This window comes from Somniosus microcephalus, chromosome 19, assembly GCF_052327205.1.
Source record: "Somniosus microcephalus isolate GS21.2 chromosome 19, FLI_Smic_1.0, whole genome shotgun sequence".
Lineage (NCBI taxonomy): Eukaryota > Metazoa > Chordata > Chondrichthyes > Squaliformes > Somniosidae > Somniosus > Somniosus microcephalus.
Genome location: NC_141005.1, coordinates 19,454,935 through 19,480,848, shown reverse-complemented (window position 1 = coordinate 19,480,848; position 25,914 = coordinate 19,454,935). Strand labels below are relative to the sequence as shown.

General features: G+C 48.2%; 1 protein-coding gene across 1 annotated transcript in view; it reads left to right on the top strand.

Moving 5' to 3' along the window:
* Positions 1–2,080: 2,080 nt before the first annotated feature.
* LOC147103593 (small G protein signaling modulator 1-like) overlaps positions 2,081–25,914 on the top strand; it is a 110,477-nt gene continuing 86,643 nt past the window's right edge. The window contains exons 1-2 of the mRNA XM_086012047.1: positions 2,081–2,817; positions 2,945–2,988. Of these exons, the coding sequence (XP_085868173.1) occupies positions 2,799–2,817; positions 2,945–2,988 (63 nt within the window). The 5' untranslated portion in view covers positions 2,081–2,798. The remainder of the gene's footprint in view (positions 2,818–2,944; positions 2,989–25,914) is intronic.

Genomic DNA, 25,914 nt, shown 5'->3' with positions numbered 1-25,914 from the left:
ATTCTGTTTCTTTCCCCTCATCGACCCCTGCCTTTGTCAAGCCCATCTTCTGTGCCCTCGATTCTCTCCCAACCCAACACCTTATCATATATGTTCTGTACCCACCTCACCTGTCACTCCCCCTGTTAGAATTCTATCTGTCCAGTTTAAACTCTACCCACAGAACCAAGGTCACTGGTCAAAGTCGCCAACAAAATCCTTTGTGACTACACTCGTGGTTTGCAATCCCTCCTTGTCCTGCTTGATCTCTTGGCCGCTCCTGACATGGCTGACCACTCCTTCATCCTCCATCGTCTCACCCTGTGGCCCATCTGCATGGCACTGCCCCTGCTTGGCATTACTCCTACCATTCCCATCTTGTGCAATGGCCTCTTATCCCACCCCTACATGGACACCTCAGGGATGTCCCAAATTCCACGTTTAGCCCCCCGTCTTTGCCTCGTCTAAATGCTGCCCCTTGGCAACAACATCTGTAAGCATGGGGCCAGCTTCCATACATATGCTGGGGGATAGCACCACCTTCAACTTCACAACAACCATTGTTCTATTCAACTGATTGCCCACCATTAAGTTGTGGATGCATCAGAACTCTCTCCAACATAACAATGACAAGACTAAACCCATCCTAATTGCCTCCTGATTAAAAACTCCACACCCCAGCCCCAAATTCCATTCTGGGTCTGGATATTTGCTCAGTCGGGCTGAATTTGATGGTATACAACCTCTATGTCCTGTTTAACTCGGAACTGAGCTTCAGACCCAACACCTTATCCAACACCACCTATTCTAGCTCTGCAACATTACCGCCTCCACTTTTACCTCACTCCACTACTGCTGAAACCTTCATCCGCGCCTTCACCATCTCCAGGTTTGACTTTTCCAATGGTCTCCTTGCCAGCTTCCCAAACCCCAGCCTCGCCTCCTATTTGACCCTGAGCTGAGTTTCTGACCCCACATCTTCCCCATTACAAAGACTACCTCCTCAACATCACCCTCCTTTTAGATAGATTTTTGGATATTAAGGGAATGAAGGGATATGGGGATAGTACAGGAAAGTGGAGATGAGGCAGAAAATCAGCCATGATCTTATTGAATGGCAGAGCAGGTTCGAGGGGCCAAACGGCCTACTCCTTCTCCTATTTCTTATGTTCTTATGTTCTCCTCCACCCCTGCCTCAGCCCATCTGCTGTTTAAACCTTCATCTGTGCCTTTGTCACCTCCGTACTCAGCTATTCCAATGCTCCCTTGTCCGATCTCTCATCCTCGACCCTCCATAATTTGCATCTCATCAAAAACTCTGCTGCCTGCCTCCCACACCAAGGCCTGCTCACTCATCACCCCTACGATGGCTGCTGGCCACCCACCCCCCATGCCTCCAATTTAAAATTCTCATCCTCCATCTGTTTCCACCTCCGTGATCTGCTTCAGGATATCTTGCAACAATAAAAACAACTTGCATTTGTGTAGCGCCTTTAACACAGCAACACACCACAGAGGGGTAATCAGAAAAATGGACGCTGAGCTAAAGGGGGAGAAATTGGGGGGGGATAATCAAAAGCTTGGTCAAAGAGGTGGGTTCTAAGGAGGGCCTTAAAGGATGAGAGGCGGAGGGGGTTAGGAAGGGAATTTCAGAGCGTGGGGCCTAGACAGCTGAAGGCACGGCTGCCAATGCGGTGGCAAAGTGAGGGGGTGGACAAGCAGAGCAAGCTTGAAGGGCCAAATGGCCTATTCCTGCTCCTATTTCTTATGTTTTTAAGACAAGAGGCTAGATTCAAGGAATGGAGAGTTTGGAGATCATTGTAGAGGTGGAGGAAGTTACAGAGATGGGGGGGGAGTGGTGGGGGGAGTGAGTCCAAGAAGGGATTTAAACAGGAGAACGATTCCAAATATGCGGCATTGGGGGATCGGGAGCCAATGTTGGTCAGCAAGGACAGGGATGATGGGTGAGCGGGACATGGCGCTAGATGGGATACAGGTAGCAGAGTTTTGGATGAGATGAAAGTATGGAAGTTGGAAGATAGCATGCTGGTCAGGAGAGCATTGGAATCGTTGGAATGGTGACAAAGACATGGATGAGTGCTGCAACGGTAGATAAGCTGAGATCGGGGAGGAGGCAAGTGGTCTTGCATTGAAGGTGCATTTTTTTGTTATCCGTTCCTGGGATGTGGGCGCCCCTGTCATCCTGCCCGTCCCTAATTTCCCACATTACAACAGTGGCTCCACTTCAAAAGTACTTCATTTGCTGTAAAGTGCTTTGAGACGTCCGGTGGTCGTGAAAGGCGCTATAGAAATGCAAGTCTTTCTTTTTCGAGAAGGTGGTGGTGAGCCGCCTTCTTGAACCGCTGCAGTCCGTGTGGTGAAGGTGCTCCCACAGTGCTGTTAGGGAGGGAGTTCCAGGATTTTGACCCAGCGATGATGAAGGAACGACGATATAAAAGAAAGACTTGCATTTATATAGCGCCTTTGGCGAACACCGGACGTCCCAAAAAGCGCTTTACAGCCAATAAATTAATTACATAAATGCAAGCCGTTAATAAATGACCCATTACTTAATTTAAAAAAGAAAGGCTACAAAAATATTGTAACAGCGGAGCGATTAAAATGAGGTCCCAATTTTTTTTTTAAAAGGGCAGTGTCGCTTTAAATCTGGGCTCTCGGGCCCAAGCTGTCAATCAAGGGCGCACGGGGCGACGTTTGGGAGAGCTGCTGACGTCACGGGAGCCAGCTGTCAATCAAACAGCCCGGCTCTGCAGTTGCTGTGAGGAGCGCAGGAATCGGACAGCGTACCTGGTGGGGACATGGCGACAGCTACAGCAGGTAAGAGCAAAAGAAAAACCAGATGTCTTTTGCCACAATGCAGCGTTCAAGGTTTTTAAAAAAATTAAATTAACATGTGCTGATTGTGCTTCTCTTTTTAAAAAAAAAATCTTTCCTCTTGCAATAGAGGCAGAGATGCGTCAGAGCTTGCTGCGCACCGTCAAGAAGGAGGTGAGTAGGTTTGTGTACATTGCCATGAAATGCAATCACCACGTCGTGAATTGGAGCCTCAGTCAGGAGCAAGACTGCTTGCTTGCATTTTAACAGCTGGCACCCAAGCCCATCACTGCTCTTGTCTTGAGCAGCTATTGTCAGAGAAGCCTTTGATATTACTGACAAGGAGGGTTTGAATTGTTATTGCCTGACAATTGCCAGCCCTATATAAAGTGTCTCGCTGTACATTGTGAACCAATGCGTATTACCTCTATTAATTTCATTTGTGATGTTTTACATGAATTTGAGTTAATTTGGGGGATAATTATTTTGCCTGGTTTATTTTAAAGGGCAGTTTTCCCCTCCCATGCATTTTAAATATATAAATTTATGTATAGATGTATATAAATTTTGGAAAATTGCCTTTCTCTTAGAAAAAGCAGGTGCTCGGAATCAGATGCTCCATGCGGAGATGTTTAAAATTCGCATTATTAAGGTGGGAGGGAGCTCTGGATAGTGAATCGCATGAATAAAGATGGTATTTTAAAATGTTCTTGTATGTGGCTCTCCTGCAGCACTACTGCCCAAGACCCGTGTTAGTTAGACTCTGGATATGAACGTGTCCCCTGCTTGTACTGGATTTGGGGGAGGGAGAGGGGAGTTCTTTTTGAGCCTGTAGCCGCTACCGATTTATTAATGTAATGTAAGATGAAGTAGTTTGTACTTGGTGTGAGACTTAAAGGAATAAGCATGTTAGGAAGCCCAAAATCTCATTCTTCCTGTGAATTCAAGTGGTTTGATTTGGCCAACATTAAATTTTGCCTTTAAAATGTTTGAATCTGGATCCTTTTGACCAGGACTGTGGTTTGTTATTTTCTGTACTCTGTCTGTCTGTCTGTGTGTCTGTCTGTGTGTCTGTCTGTGTGTGTGTGTGTGTGTGTGTGTGTGTGTGTGTGTTATGAAGAGAAATAGGCTATTGTAACCCTTCTGTGGGTCTGATCTTAAACCACTTATAAAGGTTTGGGGACGTCAGGGGCAGCTCCACGATGTGGAGTGGGGAACGGATCGGGGGCATAACAAATGCCAGAAAAATTGAGAATTTGCCACCTCCTTCTCCTCTTTTCCCCCCCCCCCCCCCCCCCCCCGCCATGGTTACACCCATGATATAAATCATACCCCAAGTATCTTCGGGAATATATTCTGTTTGTCCCATCTGGTTAAGGTAATTAAATAATGGGGCATGCTATATTCCTTTGTGTATCAGTTGCTGTGCAGCTGGAAGCAGTGTGAGTGCTGGGAGATGTGGATTTGGAAGAAATGCATACATTTTCAGGCGATAAGCTATTGGAATGTTAGAAGGCCTCACCAGTATGGATTGTGGGACTCGAGGGGCCGAATAGCTTACTCCTGTTCCTATGTTCTCGATGTTTGGAGATTGTGAATCATAGAATAGAATAGATTCGTAGAATAGTACAGCACAAGAGGAGGCCATTTGGCCCATCGAGTCTGCGCCAGCTCTTTCGAAGAGCAATCCAGTTAGCCCCACTCCCCTGCTCAATCCCCATATCCTGCAATTTTTCTCCTTTCAGTTCCCTTTTGAAGGCGACTATTGAATCTGTGTCCACCACCCTACCAGGCAGTGCATTCCAAATCCTAACCACTCGTGTTTTTAAAAAAAATGAAAAAAAAAAAAAAAAATTCCTCATGTTACCTCTGGTTCTTTTGCCAATCACCTTAAATCTGTGCCCTCTGGTTATCGACCCTTCAGCCATTGGGAACAGTTTCTCTTTATTTACTCTATCTAAACCCTCCGTGATTTTAAGCACCTCCATCGTGAACATTGGAGACCGTGAATAATGAACCGGGGGGGGGGGGTTCAAACCTCTCGCTGCAGGCTTGAGCTGTTGCTCTGCCTTTTCTTCCCCACCCAAATAATTAAATTGACCAGTTATTTTTTTAGTGGAGAGGGAGGGGTGTGGAGGAGCAGGAAGAGATGACAGAAGCCGTGAGCTGTCTACTCGGTGAGGTGCTGATTACATTCTGTTTTTACAAGGACAAGATGTTGTCAACACAGGATTGGAGGGGGGGCACGGCGGGGGGGTGGATTACATTTGTGACTGGCGTACACTGGGGTATTACCATGGTATTTAAGATCTCTTCGACCTGTAGAAGTTGTCCATTCTATTCACTGTGAGGTGACCCGATAGAGGTCTTTAAGATTATGATTAGGGTAGATGCAGAGAAAATGATTCCACTTGTGGGGGAGACCAGAACTAGGGACCATAAATATAAGATAGTCACGAATAAACCAGCAGGGAATTCCGGAGAAACTTCTTTACCCAGAGAGTGGTGAGAATGTGGAACTCGCTGCCACAGGGAGTGGTTGAGGCGAATAGTATAGATGCATTTAAGGGGAAGCTAGATAAACCCATGAGGGAGCAAGGAATAGAAGGATATATTACTGGGGTTAGATGAAGAGGAATGGGAGGAGGTTCGTGTGGAGCATGAACACTGGCATGGACCAGTTTGGCTGAATGGCATGTTTGTATGCTGTACAGTCTATGTAAAGTATTTTATAAACACAATTGGCTGGTACCTCACTCAATTCCAATTGTGGCACTGTTTCAAACTAGCAACACTTACTGTACACCTCTTTATGGATACAGGATTGGGTTGTTATTGTCTAACACATTTGTTTTTTGTTAGTGCCAAGGTGAGTTAATAGTTGGCTTTTAACTCCTTGGGTGTCAGTTTGACTCTGTGGTAGCACTAATAGTCAGAAGGTTGTGGGTTCAAGTCCATTCCAGGACTTGAGTACATAGTTTAGGCTGGCACTGAAGTGCACTACTGAGGCAGTGCTCCATTGTCGAAAGTGCCTCCTTTCGGATGAGATGTTCAAACAAGGCCCCGCCCGCCTCTTCAGGTGGACGGAGAAGGTGCTATGGTACTTTTTCCAAAGAGCAGGCAGTTCTCCTGGTGTCTTGGCCAACATTCGTCCCCTCAATGACCACCACCAAAACTGGTTAACTGACCAGTCATCTCATTGCTATTTGTGGAATCTTGCTGTGCACACATTGGCAACCGCATTGACCTACAAAACAACTGTGGCTGCGTTTTAACCATAATCCTTTAGCTGTGAAGCACCTTGGACGGGCCTGAGGGCACGAAAGGCACTTCATAAAATTCTTTCTTTCGTGTGTGTGTCTGTGTTATGTTTCTTGCCAATTTTCTCCCTTTCTCTGCCGCCCCTGAAAGCATTGACTCCTTGGCCTTATGGTGCCACGGCCCCTTCAGTACCACGCTGAAATGGCCCTCACTCACGTGTGCACCTTGGCGGTGAGCGTCAGCAGACTAGCTGCACGTGCCAAACTTGGCCGGGTTTCTTTTCCCCTCTCTAATCTCGAGGCACTGAGGCCTGTTGTGGTGCCTCTGCTCTTCCCGCTAACTGGGCCGCAACCCGAGATCTCCCGGATCCGTACGTCTCAGCTACTCGATGCTGCATTTATGGGGAGGTTGGATAAATGCAAGAGGGAGAAAGGAATAGAAGGATAGGTTGATGGGGCGAGATGAAGCAGGGTGGGAGGAGGCTCGTGTGGAGCACAAACACTGGCATAGACCAGTTGGGCCGAATGGCCCGTTTCTGTGCTGTAAATTCTATGTACTCACCGGGCAAACCCTCTGAGTCGTTGATGGGGAGTAGCTCATGAGTTTGATGTTATCTGAGAGAACTGACTCTTCATAATATGGGAAGCACCATAGACCATGAACGTGGAACGTGTTACCATGGTGGTAATTGTACTGCTTGCAGGCGCCACTCGTCCTCTTGTTGTGAAGCATTGCCGTTCATTAGAAACCAGGGTAAGAGGCCTCGAACCATCAGAAATGACTTATTGATGGCGGTCGTAGGCGTTTTGTTTCTTGCTGCCAGTCGAACAGCTCCTGCAGCGCCATCCATTTTGATGGTGTTTGGGGCTGGTCGGGTTTGCGTAATGAATGTAATTGCAGGCGGGATCATCCTTTTCATACTGGACGGCTCGGCTGAAGCTCTTCTCCAGGGCTGTCATCGAATTGCCGATCCAGGAATGACTCCAGCTTCACCTCCAATCCGCCAGGTGTGAATTCCTCCGATCAGTAGGTCGGGGACCTGCTCTGTAGGCAGTTACAATTGTTTATCCCATAATATGAAGACTGAGTGGGTGAAGGGAATATGCTGCCAGTGTGTCACAATTAAGATGCTGATTAAACCCCCTCGATTTACAGTTTACGAGTGGTGCATTGAATGTTAGTAAATCTTTTCTGTTATGTGTGATTTTATTGCACGGGCTGCTTGATGAGCAACATTTTTCCTTGTATTCTGACAGTAATGGCGCTTCTTTATTTGGCATACAGGTGCTAACTCCATATTGAGCAAGTATCTGGGATGAAGCTCTGGTGCTTATTTGTGCTGACTGTCGGTCTCGGTCAGTCATAGTCATAACTCGATCTGCTCACCCCCCCCCCCCTGATTTGTACAGCCTGTAAAACATACCAACCTGTGTGACACCGAGTCCTACACACCGGCAGGGCCCAGGTTCTGTCCCCTGCTCTGCGCTGAATCGCCTGATCTCCGCCACGGTACTACGATTGGCCATCAATGTCCCTGGGCTAGAGAGGGTGGAGGGGGAAAAAAAACATGCCCAGGGTGCTTGCTGCTGAATGACGTATGAGGAGAGATTGGGTCGATTGGGCTTATACTCGCTGGAGTTTAGAAGAATGAGAGGGGATCTCATTGAAACTTATAAACAGGACTAGACAGTCTAGATGCAGGAAGGATGTTCCCGATGGCGGGGAGTCCAGAACCAGGGGTCACAGTCTAAGGATAAGGGGTAAGCCATTTAGGACAGAGATGAGGAGGAATTTCTTCACCCAGAGAGTGGTGAACCTGTGGAATTCTCTACCACAGAATGCAGTTGAGGCCAATTCATTAAATATATTCAAGAACGAGTTAGATATATTTCTTCAGGCTAAAGGGATATGGGGAGAAGGCAGGGACAGGGTACTGAGTTTGGATGATCAGTCATGATCACCCGGCTACCGACCATAGAGCACATATACCAGAAACGCTGTCTACGGAGGTCACGGTCCATCATCAAAGACCCTACCCACCCCAGCCACAGTCTGTTCGCCCTCCTGCCATCTGGGAGACGCTACAGATGCATTCGCACCCGTACGACCAGATTTAGGAACAGCTCCTTTCCCAGGGCTGTCATCCTACTGAACTCCACAAATAAACCCTAAAGCCTGCACATCTGCCAATGCACTTTATTATGGTTATATTTATGTTAATATACTACAAGCCAAATGTATGTTGAATGTTTAAATGTCTTAATCCAAATGTACACACTCAGGAGCCGCAAGCCTACATTTCGCTGTACTGCACTTGTGCACTACAATGACAATAAAAGTTGATTTGATTTGATTTGATGATCTCATTGAATGGCGGAGCAGGCTCGAGGGGCCGAATGGCCTACTCCTGCTCCTATCTTCTATGTTTCTATGGTCACTTTCCCAGTGTGTGAAGGTTGGCCAAGGGCACCAAGGGTGGCTGTGACGTCTCTCTTCCTGCCCCAAGCAGCTTGCCGACGCCCGCTAACTCCATATTGAGGTGGGCGCCTGGGTTGACGCTCTGGTGCGTATTTGTACTGGTCTCACTCGGTCATCTTCATGAATAAAGCTGCTCGCTCCCCCCTGATTGGACAGCTTGTAAAGCACACCAGCACGTGTGCACCAGACCCTCGTGTAAAGAACGGCCGCTAGTCTGAGGCGCTCGAAGGTGGTTAGTGCCGGCAGCACCTTCCCTGAGCTCGACTTAGTCCCTTTGGAAGAAGCGGGTTGGGGCGGGGGGGATAAATCCGGAATAATAATTAAAGTTGCTTTTTTTTTAAACGCCTGGACCAGTATTTGCCTGAAGGAGTTAGCAGATCCCCTAATTCCACAAAAACAAAGCGATCCTGATATTTTAAAACGGCAAAGGAATCTTGAACCGGGTTCGGAAACATCAGCAAAGCCCCCGAGCTGGAGTTCGATCTTCAGGACCCCACCCCAGCCCTGGCTAGTGACTGCTATGTATGAGTGATACAGATTGCAGAAATGCTGCAGCATTTATAGAGACCGTGCTCTGGATGATCAACCATTTGTTGAATTCTGCTCCATACCGATTTCAGGATCGAACAATGATGGTTTTTTTTTGAATGCCGCAGAATATGAATTTGAATAAAAGCAGTGAACAGTCTGTACTCTGTGGGTTAAACTGTTTCGAAAGGTTTTAGTGGGCAGAAATGTCTCTGCTCTGTTACCCATGATGTTCACCTAACACCTCATCATAATTAAGATTCTTTCCTGCTCTTTTCTGGTCTAGACAGAGAAGTATATTTCCCCGCACCACCCCCCCCCCCCCCCCCCCCCCCCCCATGACTCTGACTCCTACCCCGCCTTCTCCTGTGGGACACTGACGCCTCCTTGGGTAAAGGTCAGTGGGAGTCGGGCTGCCTCCTGCCACCTTGCTTAAGCAGCTATTATTAAATTGCCAAAATAATCCTTCGGCTCCGCTGGGAAAAGACCACCCAAAGAAAAGACTTGCATTTCTATAGCGCCGTTCACAACCTCAGGACGTCCCAAAGTGCTTTACAGCCAATGAAGTACATTTTGAAGTGTCGCCACTGTTCTAATGTAGGAAACGCCTGCAGCATTTTGCGCACAGCAAGCTCCCACAAACGGCAGTGAAATAAATGAGCAGATCCTCTGGATTTTTTTTTTAATGTTGGTTAAGGGATAAATGTTGGCCAGGACGCCGGGGATAACTTCCCCCTGCTCCTCTTTGAAATAGTGCCGTGGGATCTTTTGCGTCCACTTGGTTTAACATCTCATCCGAAAGATGGCACCTCTGACGGTGCAGCACCCCTTCAGCCGAGATTTTTGTGCTCAAGTCCCTGGAGTGGGACTTGAACCCACAGCCTCCTCACTCAGAGGCGAGGGTGCTACCCACTGAGCCACTGGTTGACACCTGCATAATTTCAAATAGTGGGAATGCTGGTGACTTGCCATTTATTTTCCTACATTACAACAGTGACTAACACTGCAAAAGTACTTCATTGGCTGTAACGTGCTTTGGGACATCCGGTGATCATCAAAGGCGCTATAGAAATGCAAGTATTCTTTTTATTTTGCACTGGCTTGTGTGTTGGTCTAGTTGTACACTGTGTGCCGGGCCTGTACACTGAAACAATGAGCCTGTTGGTGTACTGGTACACACTGGTATAGAAGGGGTTCAGCTTTAGGATTGGGCTAGTTTGTTAATGGCAAATTGGTGGGGGGGTCGAAGAGGTTGGTGGCGAGGGAGGGGACCTTAGTTGAGAGTGCCGAACAGCTCTGTAACTATTCTTGTAATCACTAGACAAGGTGGGGGGTATATTTCTATTTCCACCTCCCCTCTCGGATCGCCTTCTCATTTAAAGAAACAAAATCCTCACAGCTTTCAGAAGGAACTCTACAACACTTTGTTTATAGGACGTAGGAACAGGAGTAGGACATTCAGCCCTTCCAGCCTGTTCCGCCATTCAATGACTGATCTGCATCGTAACTCCATCCACCTGTCTTTAACTCCATATCCCTTAATACACTTGGCTAGAAAAAATATATTGATCTCCGATTTCAAATGATTAATTCAGCTTTGCATCTACTGCTTTTTGTGGGCGAGAGTTCCACACGTTTACCGTCCTTTACGTGAAGAAATGTTTCCTAACTTGTTTCCTGAATGGCCTGGCTCTGATTTTAAGACCTAAAAATTCGGTTGCTTTGCGCCTCCCGTTAGCACGCTAAGAGGGCGCTAACGGGGCGCAAAGCAACTAGCGCCTGGGCGAAATTCAGCCGGAGGTTAGTGGCGGCGCTAACCTTTAGCGTCCTGCGGCGCTGCGATGATGTCATGACCTTGCGCAGTGCCCTGCTCGTGCACCGCCCGCGATCTTCGGTAGCACCCCCTGACTTACCGCCGGACGCTATGTCCGACGGGGTCAGGGGGCGGGGGGGGCCTACCTGCGGCCGGGGCGGCACAAATTAAAGGGGAGGTGCCGGGTGGCCATTTTTGTTGCTGGCTGCCTGCCAACACCCGCCCCCTCTGCCGTCCCCGGCCTCCCCTGCAACCCCGCAGCGGAGTGCCGGCTACGCTTTGTCAGCTCGGTACTTCTCGAGTGCTGGGCTCTTTTGCCGGCACTCCGATCCCTGGTGGCCCAGCTGGGCCCCGGGTCGCGCTGCGCAAGGCCCCTCCCCTTTAAGAAGGGGAGGAAGGCCTGCAGGATCGCGGCACGACATGCTGCAGTGCGTGGCGCTGCACCACGTAGCGCCGTGATATTCACTCGCAGCGCTTCCAGTAGCACCCCGCCACCCTCTTGGGGCACTACCAGTGAATTTCGGCCGCAGGGGCACTAATTGTTTCAGGCGCTAAAAGTAGCCCAAAGGGGATGCGACCCAATTTTTTCCCCCCATTCTTTATCTGGACAGCACTCTCTCCAGAGCACGTGCAAAGGTGCCCAGAAAGATGCCAAGGTGCTGCGCTACAAGTGGAAGAATTCTCCGTGTAGTGAGTTGCCGTGCACCTTTTCTGAGGAGCTTCCTTAAAAGCAAGAGTCCAAAGCAACGCTCCCGTCACCCGGCCTTTCCTCAGGAATTGATGTCCACCTCTCAGCGGCGATGGTGCGCTGGAGGGGCTGGGGGGCGGTTGTGGAGGAAGTGGGTTAAAATAACACCAAAGAAAAACCCCAACACGGACTGCATCAAGTGAATAATGGATGGTCAAAGGGGACTTGCGGAGGTGTAAGAGTGGGAAAGCCATAAGTGTACATTAGAGAGGTGGTAAAAGGTTTTAGAAGCTGTCTTCTGAGTGGTTATTTTGCAGGATTATAAAGTGCCTTCCTTTTCTGTTCTTGTTTGAGAAGTGGACATCAAGCCTGGGTGGGTGGACTTTGCAGTTGAGAGGCTGGTGGAAGTTGCCATGCCAACCAGTGGAGAATGATGCTGGTAGGATCCATGTGACAGTAAAATGGAGGCCCTAATATCAGAATTTCTAATATCAGAAGCATCAAACTGCAGGAGGTGCCGTTTATTTTGCTGATGGAAGCCATCAGTTTAAAAGAATTGATCATTTGCAACATATACATCGTGTATGTGTTTTGCTTTGCATTTCAAAAGACCATTTCCCCTTTACCTCCTTCAGGTGCTGTCTCTTTGTGGGAGGGAAGAAAATGGGTGGCCATCAAAGCGAGGAGGAATGGTTTGACGTCAGTGGAGAGTAGAATCAGGCGGGCTGTGAAACCAACGTTGGACCTGATCGCGTCAGTTTCCCGAGGGGTGGGTGAGGTTAAACCTGCCCCCCTCAGTATTGGCATCGCATGCTCCCAGTTCAGGTATAGTCCAGCTAGCTGCAGAGCACATCTGCCTCTCTTCTACCCCCAGCAACATGCCTCAACTCCAACCTCAAACCCCACCGCCCCAGCCTGGCATTTTCTTCCCTTCCCTGCGCCAGTTGTCCTTGAGCCTGTCGGAGTGGCGCTGTCGGTTAGTGCCGGGCGAGGAGCTGGTTTTGGTGGTATGGGCCCAAAACCCACTCGCAGCTAAACCCTTGCAGCTGGCGGTCTGGGGTGGGTTGGAACGCAGAGCTGAAAGGTCGGTCTTTAAATCACCGAGCCACTCGGCTCCTCCTTGGCTATCCTGACAGCTGCTACCCAGCGCTTCACCTACGCGGCCATTCTTCACGTGCGAGCCGCGGCATCCAGTGTCCGCACACTGCTCGCCTGTGGGAGGGGAGTGGCTGCGGGCTGGGCTACGGTGGCTTCACAGTCAAGCCCGATTCCTGCCCTCGCCCACCCAACACCCACACATCTTTCCAGCCAGGGTCCCGGGATCAAGAGCAGGAACCTGTTCAGACCTACACACAGACACACACACACACACGCACCGCCCCACCCCCCACCCCGTGGGAATGTTGTGTATATTGTTGTTTATTCGTTTATGGGATGTGGGCATCGCTGGCAAGGCCAGCATTTATTGCCCATTCCTAATTGCCCTTGAGAAGGTGGCGGTGAGCCACCTTCTTGAACCGCTGCAGTCCGTGTGGTGAAGGTACTCCCACACTGCTGTTAGGGAGGGAGTTCCAGGATTTTGACCCAGCGACGATGAAGGATCGGCGATATATTTCCAAGTCAGGCTGGCGTGTGACTTGGAGGTGATGGTGTTCCCATGCACCTGCTGCCCTTGTCCTTCTAGGTGGAAGAGGTCACGGGTTTGGGAGGTGCTGCCGAAGAAGCCCTGGCGAGTTGCTGTAGTGCATCTTGTAGATGGTACACACTGCAGCCACGGTACGCCAGTGGTGGAGGGAGTAAATGTTTAAGGTGGTGGATGGGGTGCCAATCAAGCGGGCTGCTTTGTCCTGGATGGTGTCGAGCTTCTTGAGTGTTGTTGGAGCTGCACTCATCCAGACAAGTGGAGAGTATTCCATCACACTCCTTACTTGTGCCTTGTGGATGGTGGAAAGGCTTTGGGGAGTCAGAAGGTGAGACACTCGCCACAGAATACCCAGCCTCTGCCCTGCTCTTGTTGCCAAAGTATTTATGTGGCTGGTCCAGTTAAGTTTCTGGTCAATGGTGACCCCCAGGATATTGATGGTGGGGGATTCGGCGATGGTAATGCCATTGAATGTCAAGGGGAGGTGGTTAGACTCTCGCTTGTTGGAGATAGTCATTGCCTGGCCCTTCTGTGGCGAGAATGTGTCTGCCACTTATCAGCCCAAGCCTGAACGCCGTCCAGGTCTTGTTGCCTGCGGGCATGGACTGCTTCATTATCTGTGGAGTTGCGAATGGCGCTGAACACTGTGCAGTCATCAGCGAACATCCCCATTTCTGACCTTATGTTGGAGGGAAGGTCATTAATGAAGTAGCTGAAGATGATTGGGCCTAAGACACTGCCCTGAGGAACTCCTGCAGCGATGTCCTGGGGCTGTGATGATTGATCCTCAACCACCACAACCATCTTCCTTTGTGCTAGGTATGACTCCAGCCAGTGGAGAGTTTTCCCCCTGATTCCCATTGACTTCAGTTTTATTAGGGCTTCTTGATGCCAGACTCGGTCAAATACTGACTTGATGTCAAGGGCAGTCACTCTCACCTCTGGAATTCAGCTCCTTTGTCCATGTTTGGACCAAGGCTGTAATGAGGTCAGGAGCCAAGTGGTCCTGGTGGAACCCAAACTGGGCATCAGTCCTCACAGGTTAGTGATCAGCATTGGGCAGCCTGGCTGATGCTCAAGGGGGTGCTTATGCCAATTGTCACCAACTCATTGCCACTTCAAGTGAGCTCATCTAACTCGATGCGGATGGTGGCTTAAACCTGTGACATTCCTGCTTTGTATGACTCCACTTGACACCACATGGTGCATTTATCCACTCAACTTTGAGTCCCTTTTTAGCATGTTTCAGTCCATGACGGGATTTGATGAGCAGTCTTGTGCTGTAGTTCCTGCCCCAGGAACACTGGCGATCTTTTCAATTCAGATCTCAGTCGTCACTGATACTGTGAGTAACCCAGTGCAGCAGCACTGGTTATTGTTTGGCTCTGATGGCCCCACAATAGGCTGCTGACTCTCGCCGTCAAGACTATACAATGCAAGAATGGGCCGCTGGATGAGGTAACAAAGAATCTCTGGTGCTCGCGCTTCAGCAAACCTCAGGGCCGTCGAGAGAGAAAAAGAGCTTTTTAAAAAAAAAAAAAAAGTGATTTTAAACTGTAAGTTGGACACACAAAGGGATATAGATAGGTTAAGTGAGTGGGCAACAACTTGGCAGATGGAGTATAATGTGGGAGAATGTGAGGTTATCCACTTTGGCAGGCAGAATAGAAAAGCAAAATATTATTTAAATGGAGGGAGACTGCAGAATGCTGCGGTACAGAGGGACCTGGGGGTCCTTGTACAGTTGGCATGCAGGTACAGCAAGTAATTAGGAAGGCAAATGGAATATTGGCCTTGATTGCAAGGGGTATGGAGTATAAAAGTAGGGAAGTCTTGCTACAACTGTACAGGGCGCTGGTGAGACCACACCTGGAGTACTGCGTACAGTTTTGGTCTCCTCATTTAAGGAGGGATATACTTACATTGGAGGCAGTTCAGAGAAGGTTCACTAGGTTGATTCCTGGGATGAAGGGGTTGTCTTATGAGGAAAGGTTGAGCAGGTTGGGCCTACATTCATTGGAGTTCAGAAGAATGAGAGGTGATCTTATTGAAACGTATAAAATTCTGAGGGGGATTGACAGGGTGGATGCTGAGAGGATGTTTCCCCTCGTGGGGGAATCTAGAACTAGGGGGCATAGTTTCAGAATAAGGGGTCGCCCATTTAAGACGGAGATGAGGAGGAATTTTTTTCTCCGGGTCGTGAATCTTTGGAATTCTCTACCCCAGAGAGCTGTGGATGTGGAGTCATTGAATATATTCAAGGCGGAGATTGACAGATATTTGAGCTACAGGGGAGTCAAGGGTTCTGGGGAACAGGCGAGAAAGTGGAGTTGAGACCAAGATCAGATCAGCCATGATCTTATTGATTGGCGGAGCAGGCTCGAGGGGCCGAATGGCCGACTCCTGCTCCTATTTCTTATGTTATGTTAAGGTTCAGATTTGAGGTGATACTCTTGCTGAGCTGAGGGTTTGGACCGTGCTTCCTTGAGTTGAAGTGCTCTCCGTGCTCCGTCTCGCTCTGACTTTTGTGTGTTCCTCGCTGCCCATTCTTCAATGAATAGCCTCGACGGTGAGTGTCAGCAGTTCATAATTTGACTGGGAGCGGTCAGACCTGAGTTTGATCCTCTCCTTCCCCCCAGAGTCCACACCACGTGCGTTGCCCCGTAGTGACGCTGTGAGAATCAGAAGTGGGCTCCTTGGTTGACTTCGCAAATCCACGGGCGCTGAGGTCAACTGTAGCCCAGCTCAACAACAAGAAGAGCTTTTATAGAGGGACCACTGTTGTTCACAATTTATATTAACGATTTAGACTTTGGAATCAAAAACACAATTTCTAAATTTGCAGATGATACCAAATTGAGGGGCATAGTCAATACTGAGGAGGACTGCAATAAATTACAGGAGGACATTAATAAACTTGCAGAATGGGCAAATAAGTTCAACACAGATAAATGTGAGGTATTTATTATGTCTGTGTATAATTGAGACACGGACTGCAGGAGTTGATTATAACAAGTCTTTACTGAATGGAGACAACCTGGAAACTGAAACTACAGAAGCCTGCTAGGGCCTTTTATACAGGGGTGGTCACTGCCGGTACTGCAGTCTGAGACCAGTTATTCCCTTAAAGGTACATACACAACAATTCCTCCCCTTTTTAGATAAACAGTACATAACATTCATTTAACAACGAAATAATAACTAATTACAATTATGGTTGCTAGATACATTGGTTGAAGTTAAGCAATTATAAGTTCAGTCTTTGAGGAGGCTTCCTGATTCTGTCTGGATAACGCCTCTTTGGGGTATCAGGTTCTTCTGGCAAAGTTGAGTCGGGATCAATGTCATTGTTTGGTTCGTCTGCTTCCAATATCACCGATTCTGCGGTAGATGCAATTGGTACTTCGGTTTCATCGCCAGGTGTATCAGATCGTGGTGTGGAGTTGACGTTTTCCAGTGACTCTAGAATCTGGTCAGCATGGCGTCTTACAATGTTCTCTCCAACGTCCACGGTATACATTAGAGGTCCTTGCCGTGTACAGATCGTTCCTGGCTGCCATTTCTCTGTGCGGTAGTCCCGGGCCAAAACTGGTTGACCTATCTTAAAACCCCTGGTCGGCCTTTCATTCATATTCTGAAACTGCCTGTTCTCCACATTTCTTCTGATGTTTGGCTTAACCAAATCCAAGCGGCATCGTAGTCTTCGATTGAAGAACATCATGGCTGGAGTTTGGTTGGTAACCGCATGTGTCGCATTCCGGTAGGCAAACAAGAAGTTATCCACCTTGTGTTGTAGGGGTATATCTTCATTACACACTCCCTTGATAGCCTTCTTGAATGTTTGAACAAACCTCTCGGCCAATCCATTAGTGGCTGGATGATATGGGGCAGATGTGTAATGCTTAACACCATTGTTCTTTAAGAACCTCCGGAACTCTTCAGACACAAACTGTGGTCCATTGTCAGAGCAAATTTGTTCAGGCAGCCCATTCCTGGCGAAATATGGTTCGTAAGACTGTGATCGTTTTTTCTGTGGTGGTTGAGGACATTTTTATTACCTCTGGCCACTTTGAATGTGCATCCACTGCAATTAAAAACATCGAGTCCATAAAGGGACCAGCAAAATCAATGTGCACCCTTTGCCATGGAGATGAGGGCCACTCCCATGGATGTAGAGGGCTTTGTGGTGGGGCGTTTTGGACCTTCTGGCATCCTGTACAGCTCTTGGTCATCTCTTCGATTTCTCTATCGATTCCCGGCCACCACACAAACGCTCTGGCTAAGCTCTTCATTTTTACCCCTCCCAGATGACCCTCATGAAGCTCATTGAGCACTCTATCCTTCAATTTGGGTGGAATTACTACTCTGGATCCACACATCAAGGTTCCTCTGCACACTGACAGCTGTTCTCTTCTCGGCGAGAATGCTGGCAGCAGTGGTTCGCCATGTGCTGGCCATCCCTTCACCGTTAAATCATAGACCCAGGAGAGTGTCGGGTCATTTCGTGTTTCCTTTTCTATGTTTGCATTCGTCACAGGGAGACATTCGACTATGGTCGAGTGGAATATCTCCACTGGATCCACTGCAAGTTCTTCTTCCACCGTCGGCAACGGGGTAGGCGTGACAATCCATCAGCATTCCCATGCTGTTTAGTTCCTTTGTACTCGATGTCATATTGGTGTGCCCCTAGGAAAAGGGACCACCTCTGTAGCCGTTGTGCTGTCATTATCGGTACGCCCTTCTGAGGGTTGAAAATGGAGACAAGAGGTTGATGATCAGTTAGTAGAGTAAATTTCTGACCGTGCAGGTAGTGATTGAACTTCTTCACCCCCCACACCAGGCTGAGGGCCCCTCTGTCAATCTGGGCGTAGTTACGCTCGGCTGAAGTTAACGAGCGTGACGCAAAAGCTATCGGCCTCTCTGAACCATCAAGGAATTTGTGACAGTACCGCCCCAATGCCATAGGGAGACGCATCACACGCCAGTCTTATCGGTAGTGATGGGTTGTAGTGAGCCAATACTTCTCTTGAAGTGATTAGGTCCTTAATCTTCTGAAAGGCCCGCTTACATTCATCGCTCCATTTCCATGCTACTCCCGTTTGTAGTAGGGCGTTCAGTGGGTGCAGAATTGTGGACAAATTCGGCAAAAACTTATGGTAGTAATTCACCAATCCGAGGAATGACCTCAGTTGCGACACATTTTCAGGCGCTGGAGCCTTAACTACCGCTTCAATTTTGTCAGGGGACTTATGCAACCCCTCTTCTTCAATCACGTGGCCACAATACGATATCTGTTTCTTAAAAAACTCGCACTTGGGGCGATTGGCTCGTAGCCCATGTTCACGTAGTCTAGTGAGCACCTGCTCTAGGTTGGCAAGGTGTTCACTGTCATTTTCACCTGTCACTAGGATGAGTCCCCGGAATCCCTTGCAGGACTTGTTCCATCGCTCTTTGCCATATCGCCGGAGCTGATGCTACTCCGAATACCAGTCGATGATACTGGTAAAGACCTTTGTGAGTGTTTATCGTGAGATACTTCCTAGAGGATTCTTCAACCTCCATCTGCAAATATGCTTGTGCTAGGTCAATTTTTGTAAAACGCTTCCCTCCAGATAGTGAGGCGAAGATATCTTCTATCCTTGGAAGAGGATATTGTACTGTGTGAAGGACAGGGTTCACCGTCACCTTGAAGTCCCCACAGATGCGAACCTTCCTTGGCTCCTCAGACTTATTGTTTAACGTTTTCTTCATGACAGGAACGATGGGTGTCACCCACTCGCTCCAGTCTACCTTAGATAACACGCCTGCATTCTCCAGATTCTCCAGCTCTGCCTCGACGGCTGGGCGAATTGCATATGGTACCGGTCTTGCTTTGAAAAACTTGGGAATTGCATTCTCCTCTATTTTTATCGAGGCGGTTACGCCTTTAAGTGTGCCCAGTTCTTGTTGAAATACCTCTTTGGCGTCAGCTAAGATTGTTGACAATCATCCAGGAGTGACGTCGTCATCCTTTTTACCAGCCACCGTCAGTGCCTGAATGGAGTGCCAGTCTAAACTTATCTTTCTGATCCATTCACGTCCCAATGACGGTGGTCCACCATCTTGCAGTATGTAGAGATACAATTTCCGTATTTTCTTGCCGTTGTATTCGACAGGCACCCTTAGTTTTCCTCTGGGGTATACTTTTTGCCCTGTATACGTCCTCAAGACAATAGATGTCTCTCTCAAGGGTATGTGTGAGAATAGCCGCTCGTCTTTGGCATCTTGAAAATCTAAGATGGCGCCTCCCGCGCTTTGCCTTCTTCCCCGCTGGATTAAGATGGCGCCTCCCGCGCTGCTGTCTTCTCCACTGTTGCTAGCGCTGTTGCTGCTGTTTTATGCCTTGATGGCGACGCCCTATGGTCTTCGCGCACTTCCCCCTGCGCTGCTGCTAACGCCGCTCTCCGCGGTTTCCGTGGCAAACTGCAGCTCCTTTCTGCTTTCGGCTTTCTGCGCATTTAAAAAATTTTTTTTAATTTCCCCGTCGTCGGAACAACCCTGCGGGACTCTTGCCTCCCTCTTCTTGGGTCTGTACGCTGCCCGGCTTCGTAGCACCGGCCGCGCCCTGTGTGCTCCACCCTCTCTCTCTCTCCTCTTCCCGACAACGCTGCTCGGCCCCGTTGCAAGCCACCCGCTCGAACTCTAGACCGCCGCAGCCCAGGAAGGATCAGTGTACTACCTGCCACCAGCCCGATTAGCTGAAGCACCATCGACAGGATAACCAAGCCCCGCTCTCGACAGCCTCTCCTGCAAACCTTCAACTCCACTGACTCGGAGGCGGATGCCCACGGTCGACGCCCGTTTCTACTGTTTCTTCCTTCTGGCCTCGACCTCTGCTAACTTCGCTTCAGGGATGGATCCCCATGAGGGTGGTGCAGACTGTAGGTAAGTTCGTATCTGCTCGTCACCAATATTATGTCCGTGTATAATTGAGACACGGACTGCAGGAGTTGATTATAACAAGTCTTTACTGAATGGAGACAACCTGGAAACTGAAACTACAGAAGCCTGCTAGGGCCTTTTATACAGGGGTGGTCACTGCCGGTACTGCAGTCTGAGACCAGTTATTCCCTTAAAGGTACATACACAACAGTATTACATTTTGGTAGGAAGAATAGGGAGGTTACTTATTACTTGGAAGGTGCGAGTCTAGGTGAGGTAGAGGAACAAAGGGATCTAAGAATACAAATACACAAATCACTAAAAGTTGTGACACAGGTTAGCAAGTCCATTAAAGATGCAAACCAAACACTAGGGTTTATTTCTAGAGGAATAGAATTGAAAAGTAGGGAAGTTATGCTAAACCTGTATCAAACCTTGGTTAGACCACACTTGGAGCACTGCGTGCAGTTCTGGTCGTCATATTCTAAAAAGGATATAGAGGCACTGGAGAGGGTGCAGAGAAGATTTACAAGGATGATACCAGAAATGCGAGGTATACATATCAGGAAAGGATGAACAGGCTGGGTCTCTTTTCTCTTGAAAAAAGAAGGCTGAGGGGTGACTGAATAGAGGTCTTTAAAATCATGAAAGGTTTTGATAGAGTGGATACAGAGTGAATGTTTCCTCTTGTGGGGAAGAGCATAACTAGAGGCCATCAATATAAGATAGTCACCAAGAAATCCAATAGGGAATTCAGAAGAAACTTCTTTACCCAGAGAGTGGTGAGAATCTGGAACTCGCTACCACAGGGAGTGGTTGAAGCGAATAGTATAGAAGGGGAGGCTGGACAAGCATATGAGGGAGAAAGGTGATGCTGATAGATTTAGATGAGGAAAGACGGGAGGAGGCTCGAGTGGAGCATAAACGCCGGCATGGACTGGTTGGGCCGAATGACCTGTTCCTGTGCCGTATATCCTATATAATCCTAGATAATGCAATGTAATGTAATTCTCAGGAGTGTCATCAGTCAAAATTTGACAGCGAGCCACATAAGGAGATATTAGGACAGGTGACCAAAAGCTTGGTCAAAGAGGCCTTAGGGAGCATCTTAAGGGAGGAGAGACAGTTCGAGAGGTGGAGAGGTTCAGGGAGGGAATTCCTAGTTAAAATCGAATAAGCTAACTCTGAACGGGGATTGAGCTTGGGATCTTGCTGGTCTGTACGGCTCATTGACACATGGGGTAGTGCCGTTGGCTACAGAGCCACCGGGTATGAAAGGACTTTCCCTTCGGTAGCTTGGCCACTGCAGCCAATAGTTGGACTTCTTTCAGGACTGTATTGTCTCCCCTCCCCCACCACCCCATTGAGCTGTGATCAGCTAACCTCATCCACTGCTGGGCAGAGACTGTGGCATCTCTCTCCGGAGGGAGGTGGAAATCTTTTTGAGGGGGGTGTCTCTCCTGGGTCAGGGAGATGCGGAGGGGGGGGGACGGGGGGTGATGATGTATCTCCTAGCTGCCAGCCAACCGGATCGGTAAACCGGTGCTCCACTTCCCCGCCCCCAAGCCCCATATCCTGCTGTTGGCAATAAGAACCGGTCGTTGAAACGGCATGGGAATAATTGACAGAAACAAGACCACAGGCTTTCACTGAAGAGTGAGCCAAGGAAAGGAATTAAATATTTATGGGGTTTTCAATTGCAGCTTAAATGCAGGTCAGCCAAAGTTCCATCTCAATGAGCCTACACGTTATTAATGAGGCACTTCGAGAAACAGGATTTTAATTTATTATTTTTCATTGTTTTACACAAGTGTCAGCCTTGGTAAGAATTTCTTCTTTTGTTCACTGCGGCCCTCTTTTCGTTTCTCTGGTTTCTCTCCCCTCCGCTCCTTGCAGCGTACAAGCAGCTACTGCGATACAATTCCACGCATGCGAGACACACTCCGGTACGGCCAGCCCAGTGGGTATTTCTTCTTGTATTATCCGAGGAGTAAGTGTCGGCACACTATTCAACCCACAGGGGGGGTCACCACAGAGCCCGATCCTGTCATTCACTTGATGCCCGCACTAGTGCACTTTCCACCAGGGGTCAGTGGATAGCGATCATTAGTGGGAACCCTGGCTTCCTCCTCACTATCCCTTGGGAGCTGAGGCCTACTTTGGCTTTCCTTCTTGCACCCAGTTGAGATCATCCTTATTTTTAATTGAAAGGAATTTTTTGCCAAATGTTCTAATGTGCAGTCCACTTGCTGTCTTTCTGCTAGTGGCAAGGAGCCCAGCATAGAAACATAGAAGATAGGAGCAGGAGTAGGCCATTCGGCCCCTCGAGCCTGCTCCACCATTCAATGAGATCATGGCTGATCATCCAAATTCAGTACCCTGTCCCTGCCTTCTCCCCACATCCCTTGATCCCTTTAGCCTTAAGAAATATATTTAATGAATTGGCCTCCACTGCCTTCTGTGGTAGAGAATTCCACAGGTTCGCCACTCTCTGGGTGAAGGAATTCCTCCTCATCTCAGTCCTAAATGGCTTACCCCTTATCCTTAGACTGCGACCCCTGGTTCTGGACTCCCCCGCCATCGGGAACATCCTTCCTGCATCTAGTCTGTCTAGTCCTGTTAGAATTTTATAAGTTTCAAAGCATTAGTTTAAGGAAGTCCCTGGAGCCGGTGGCCTCTAGTTTTGTTCTCTTTCCCAGGGTTCGCCACACCTTGTTGGGTTTTTTTCCCCCTCTTTAGCCTTCTCCACTTCTAAAGCTTCTGACTTCTCGCTGGACTATGGTTCGATGTTGCACCGGCTGCATTCTCCTGCCTCGCCCAACTAGATAAACCCATGCGGGAGAAAGGAATAGAGGGATATCTTGATTGGGTTGGATGAAGAAGGATGGGAGGAGGTTCGTGTGGATCATAAACAATAGATTTTTGGACTCTAAGGGAATCGAGGGATATGGGGATCTGGTGGGGAAAGTGGAGTTGATGTTGAAGATATTAAATTGCAGAGCAGGCTTGAGGGGCCGTATGGCCTACTCCTGCTCCTATTTCTTATGTTCTTAACCACCGGCATGGACCTGTCGGGTCGAATGGCCTTTTCTGTTCTGTAAGACTATGCAAAAATTGTCTCCTCTTGATTTGCGAGCCTGGATGGTGAGTGTTGGTGGAACGTCAGAATCCTTTTCTCGCCTGCCATCCACTTGCACATTTTCCAGCCAAAGTCACTCAATAGCAATGGGGAGCATCAGCTCTGACTGATGTGTGTATTTTTGTGGCAATCTTTTGCTGCAGTGTGTACCATCTACAAGATGCACTGCAGCTACTCGCCAAGGCTTCTTCGACAGCACCTCCCAAACCCGTGACCTCTTCCACCTAGAAGGACAAGGGCAGCAGGCGCGTGGGAACACCACCACCTCCAAGTTCCCCTCCAAATCGCCGCACCATCTAGACTTGGGCATTTATCGCTGTTCCTTCATCATCGCTGGGTCAAAATCCTGGCGCTCCCTCCCTAACAGCACTGTGGGAGCACCTTCACCACACGGACTGCAGTGGTTCAAGAAGTAAGCCCATCACGATCTTCTCGAGGACCGCTCTGGGTGGGCAATAAATGCCAGTTTTGGCAGTGTCACCCACAGCCAGAGACGGAATTTAAAAAACCAACAGCCTTTTTACATTTTATAATGAAATGTAAAAACCTCACTGAAACTACATTTTTCACCTCCTAAGCCTTTACGGTATTTCGGTGCTTGCCACAGTGTACTATATTTATTTGATTTTTGAACATTTACTGTGTTTGAAATGGTACCTTTACCACGCTACCATTTTCCCATTCTTCAGTTTCCATTACTTCTGTGTTGCCTATATTCCGATGCTTCAGTTCTGCTTGCTTTTAGACAGGTGTCCATTTCCAATGTATCTAAATCACTGAAGATTTTTTTTGCGTAACGGGAGTCGGGTCCAAGCATCGCCTTTCAAAATGTAATTTCTGGTGTTGGGTGGACTGTTTCTCCTCCGGATGGAGTTAATTTTTTTTTTTAAATTGCATTTCTATTCATGCCTCCCCAAAATTTTTTTTTTTAAACTCACGTCTATTCTAAACAGAGTGCTTCACAAGATTCTCCTATTCTATTTTTGCTCCGCAGACTCTCTTATCTCTCTCTTGCAGCATCGTCCATGTGTCATTTGTAATAAAATCACATTATATGTGAAAATGGACTGCTAATGGCAATGTGCTGTCTAAATGTACTGAATGTCTTTTTTTTCTTCCCCCCCCCCCCGGCCTGCCAGTGCCTTTTCCCCACACCGCTCCTTTCCTGAAGGTATTGTTGATTCATTCCTGGGGTGCAGACTCTTGGACGCTGGTTACCCTCCTGTACTTCACCCAAGTAGTCAATATCCATGTGTCGCCTGAGACTGAGCGTCAACAGGCTATTCAACCACAGTGGTGGCAGGGAGGCTCCCAGTTCAGCTCAACCTTGCCGTCACTTGATGTACAAACTCACTTGAGGCAGGAGTTGCCGATTAGCGATCGGAAGCAGAGACCCTCACTTTTTTTCTCCGCCTGCCCTCCGTATCTATAGGAGCTGATGCTAACCAGGCTGAGCTCAGCTGTTCTGTTTAATTGGAAACTGCTTGTCCCAGTTATATTTCATAGGAGCAGGAGTCGGCCATTCAGCCCCTCGAGCCTGCTCCGCCATTCAATGAGATCATGGCTGATCTGTGATCTAACTCCATATACCTGTCTTTGGCCCTTATCCCTAAATACTTTTGGTTAACAAAAATCTGTCAATCTCCGATTTAAAATTAACAATTGATCTAGCATCAGTTGCCATTTGCGGAAGAGAGTTCCAAACTTCTACCACCCTTTGCATGTAGAAGTGTTTCCCAATTTCACTCCTGAAAGGTCTGGCTGTAATTTTTAGACTCTGCCCCCTAGTCCTAGAATCCCCAACCAGCGGAAATAGTTTCTCTCTATCTACCCTCTCTGTTCCCCTTAATATCTTGAAAACTTTGATCAAATAACCTCTTAACCTTCTAAATTCTAGGGAATACAACCCTAATTTGTGTAAAATCTCCTCGTAATTTAACCCTTGGAGTTTGGGTATCATTCTGGTAAACCTACGCTGCACTCTCTCCAAGGTCAATACATCCTTCCTGTGGTGCCCAGATCTGCTCTCAGTACTCCAGGTGGGCAACATCTTAACCTGGTAAGTTTGTTACGACAGTAGATTCTCCCGTTCCTCTGAGTGAATGGGGCAGACAGTTGTCTTGCTCTGTTACCACTGTCTATACCCCTTTAACTTCCCCTTAGGAGCATACAGTTCGTTTCTCCTTTCACCTTAGAACACAGCTGCGTCCTTAAACGCACAGGAGTCTGTCAAAGAATAGAAGCATAGTTCTGGTCTCTATATTACAAAAAGGATATCGAGGCACTGGAGAAGGTGCAAAAACGATTTACTGGAATGATACTAGAACTGAGCGGGTACAACTCGCAGGAAAGACTAATCAGGCTGGGGCTCTTTTCTCTAGAAAAGAGAAGACTCTGAGAGGTGACCAGATAGAGGTCTTTAAAACTATGAAGGTGTTTGATAGGGTAGATGTAGAGAAGATGTTTCCACTTGTGGGGAGTCCAAAACTAAGGGCCATAAATATAAGTTAATCATTAATAAATCCAATAAGGAATTCAGGGGAAACTTCTTCACTCAGAGAGAGGGGCGGGAATGTGGAACTCGCTACCACATGGAGTGGTTGAAGCAAAAAGCACAGATGCATTTAAGG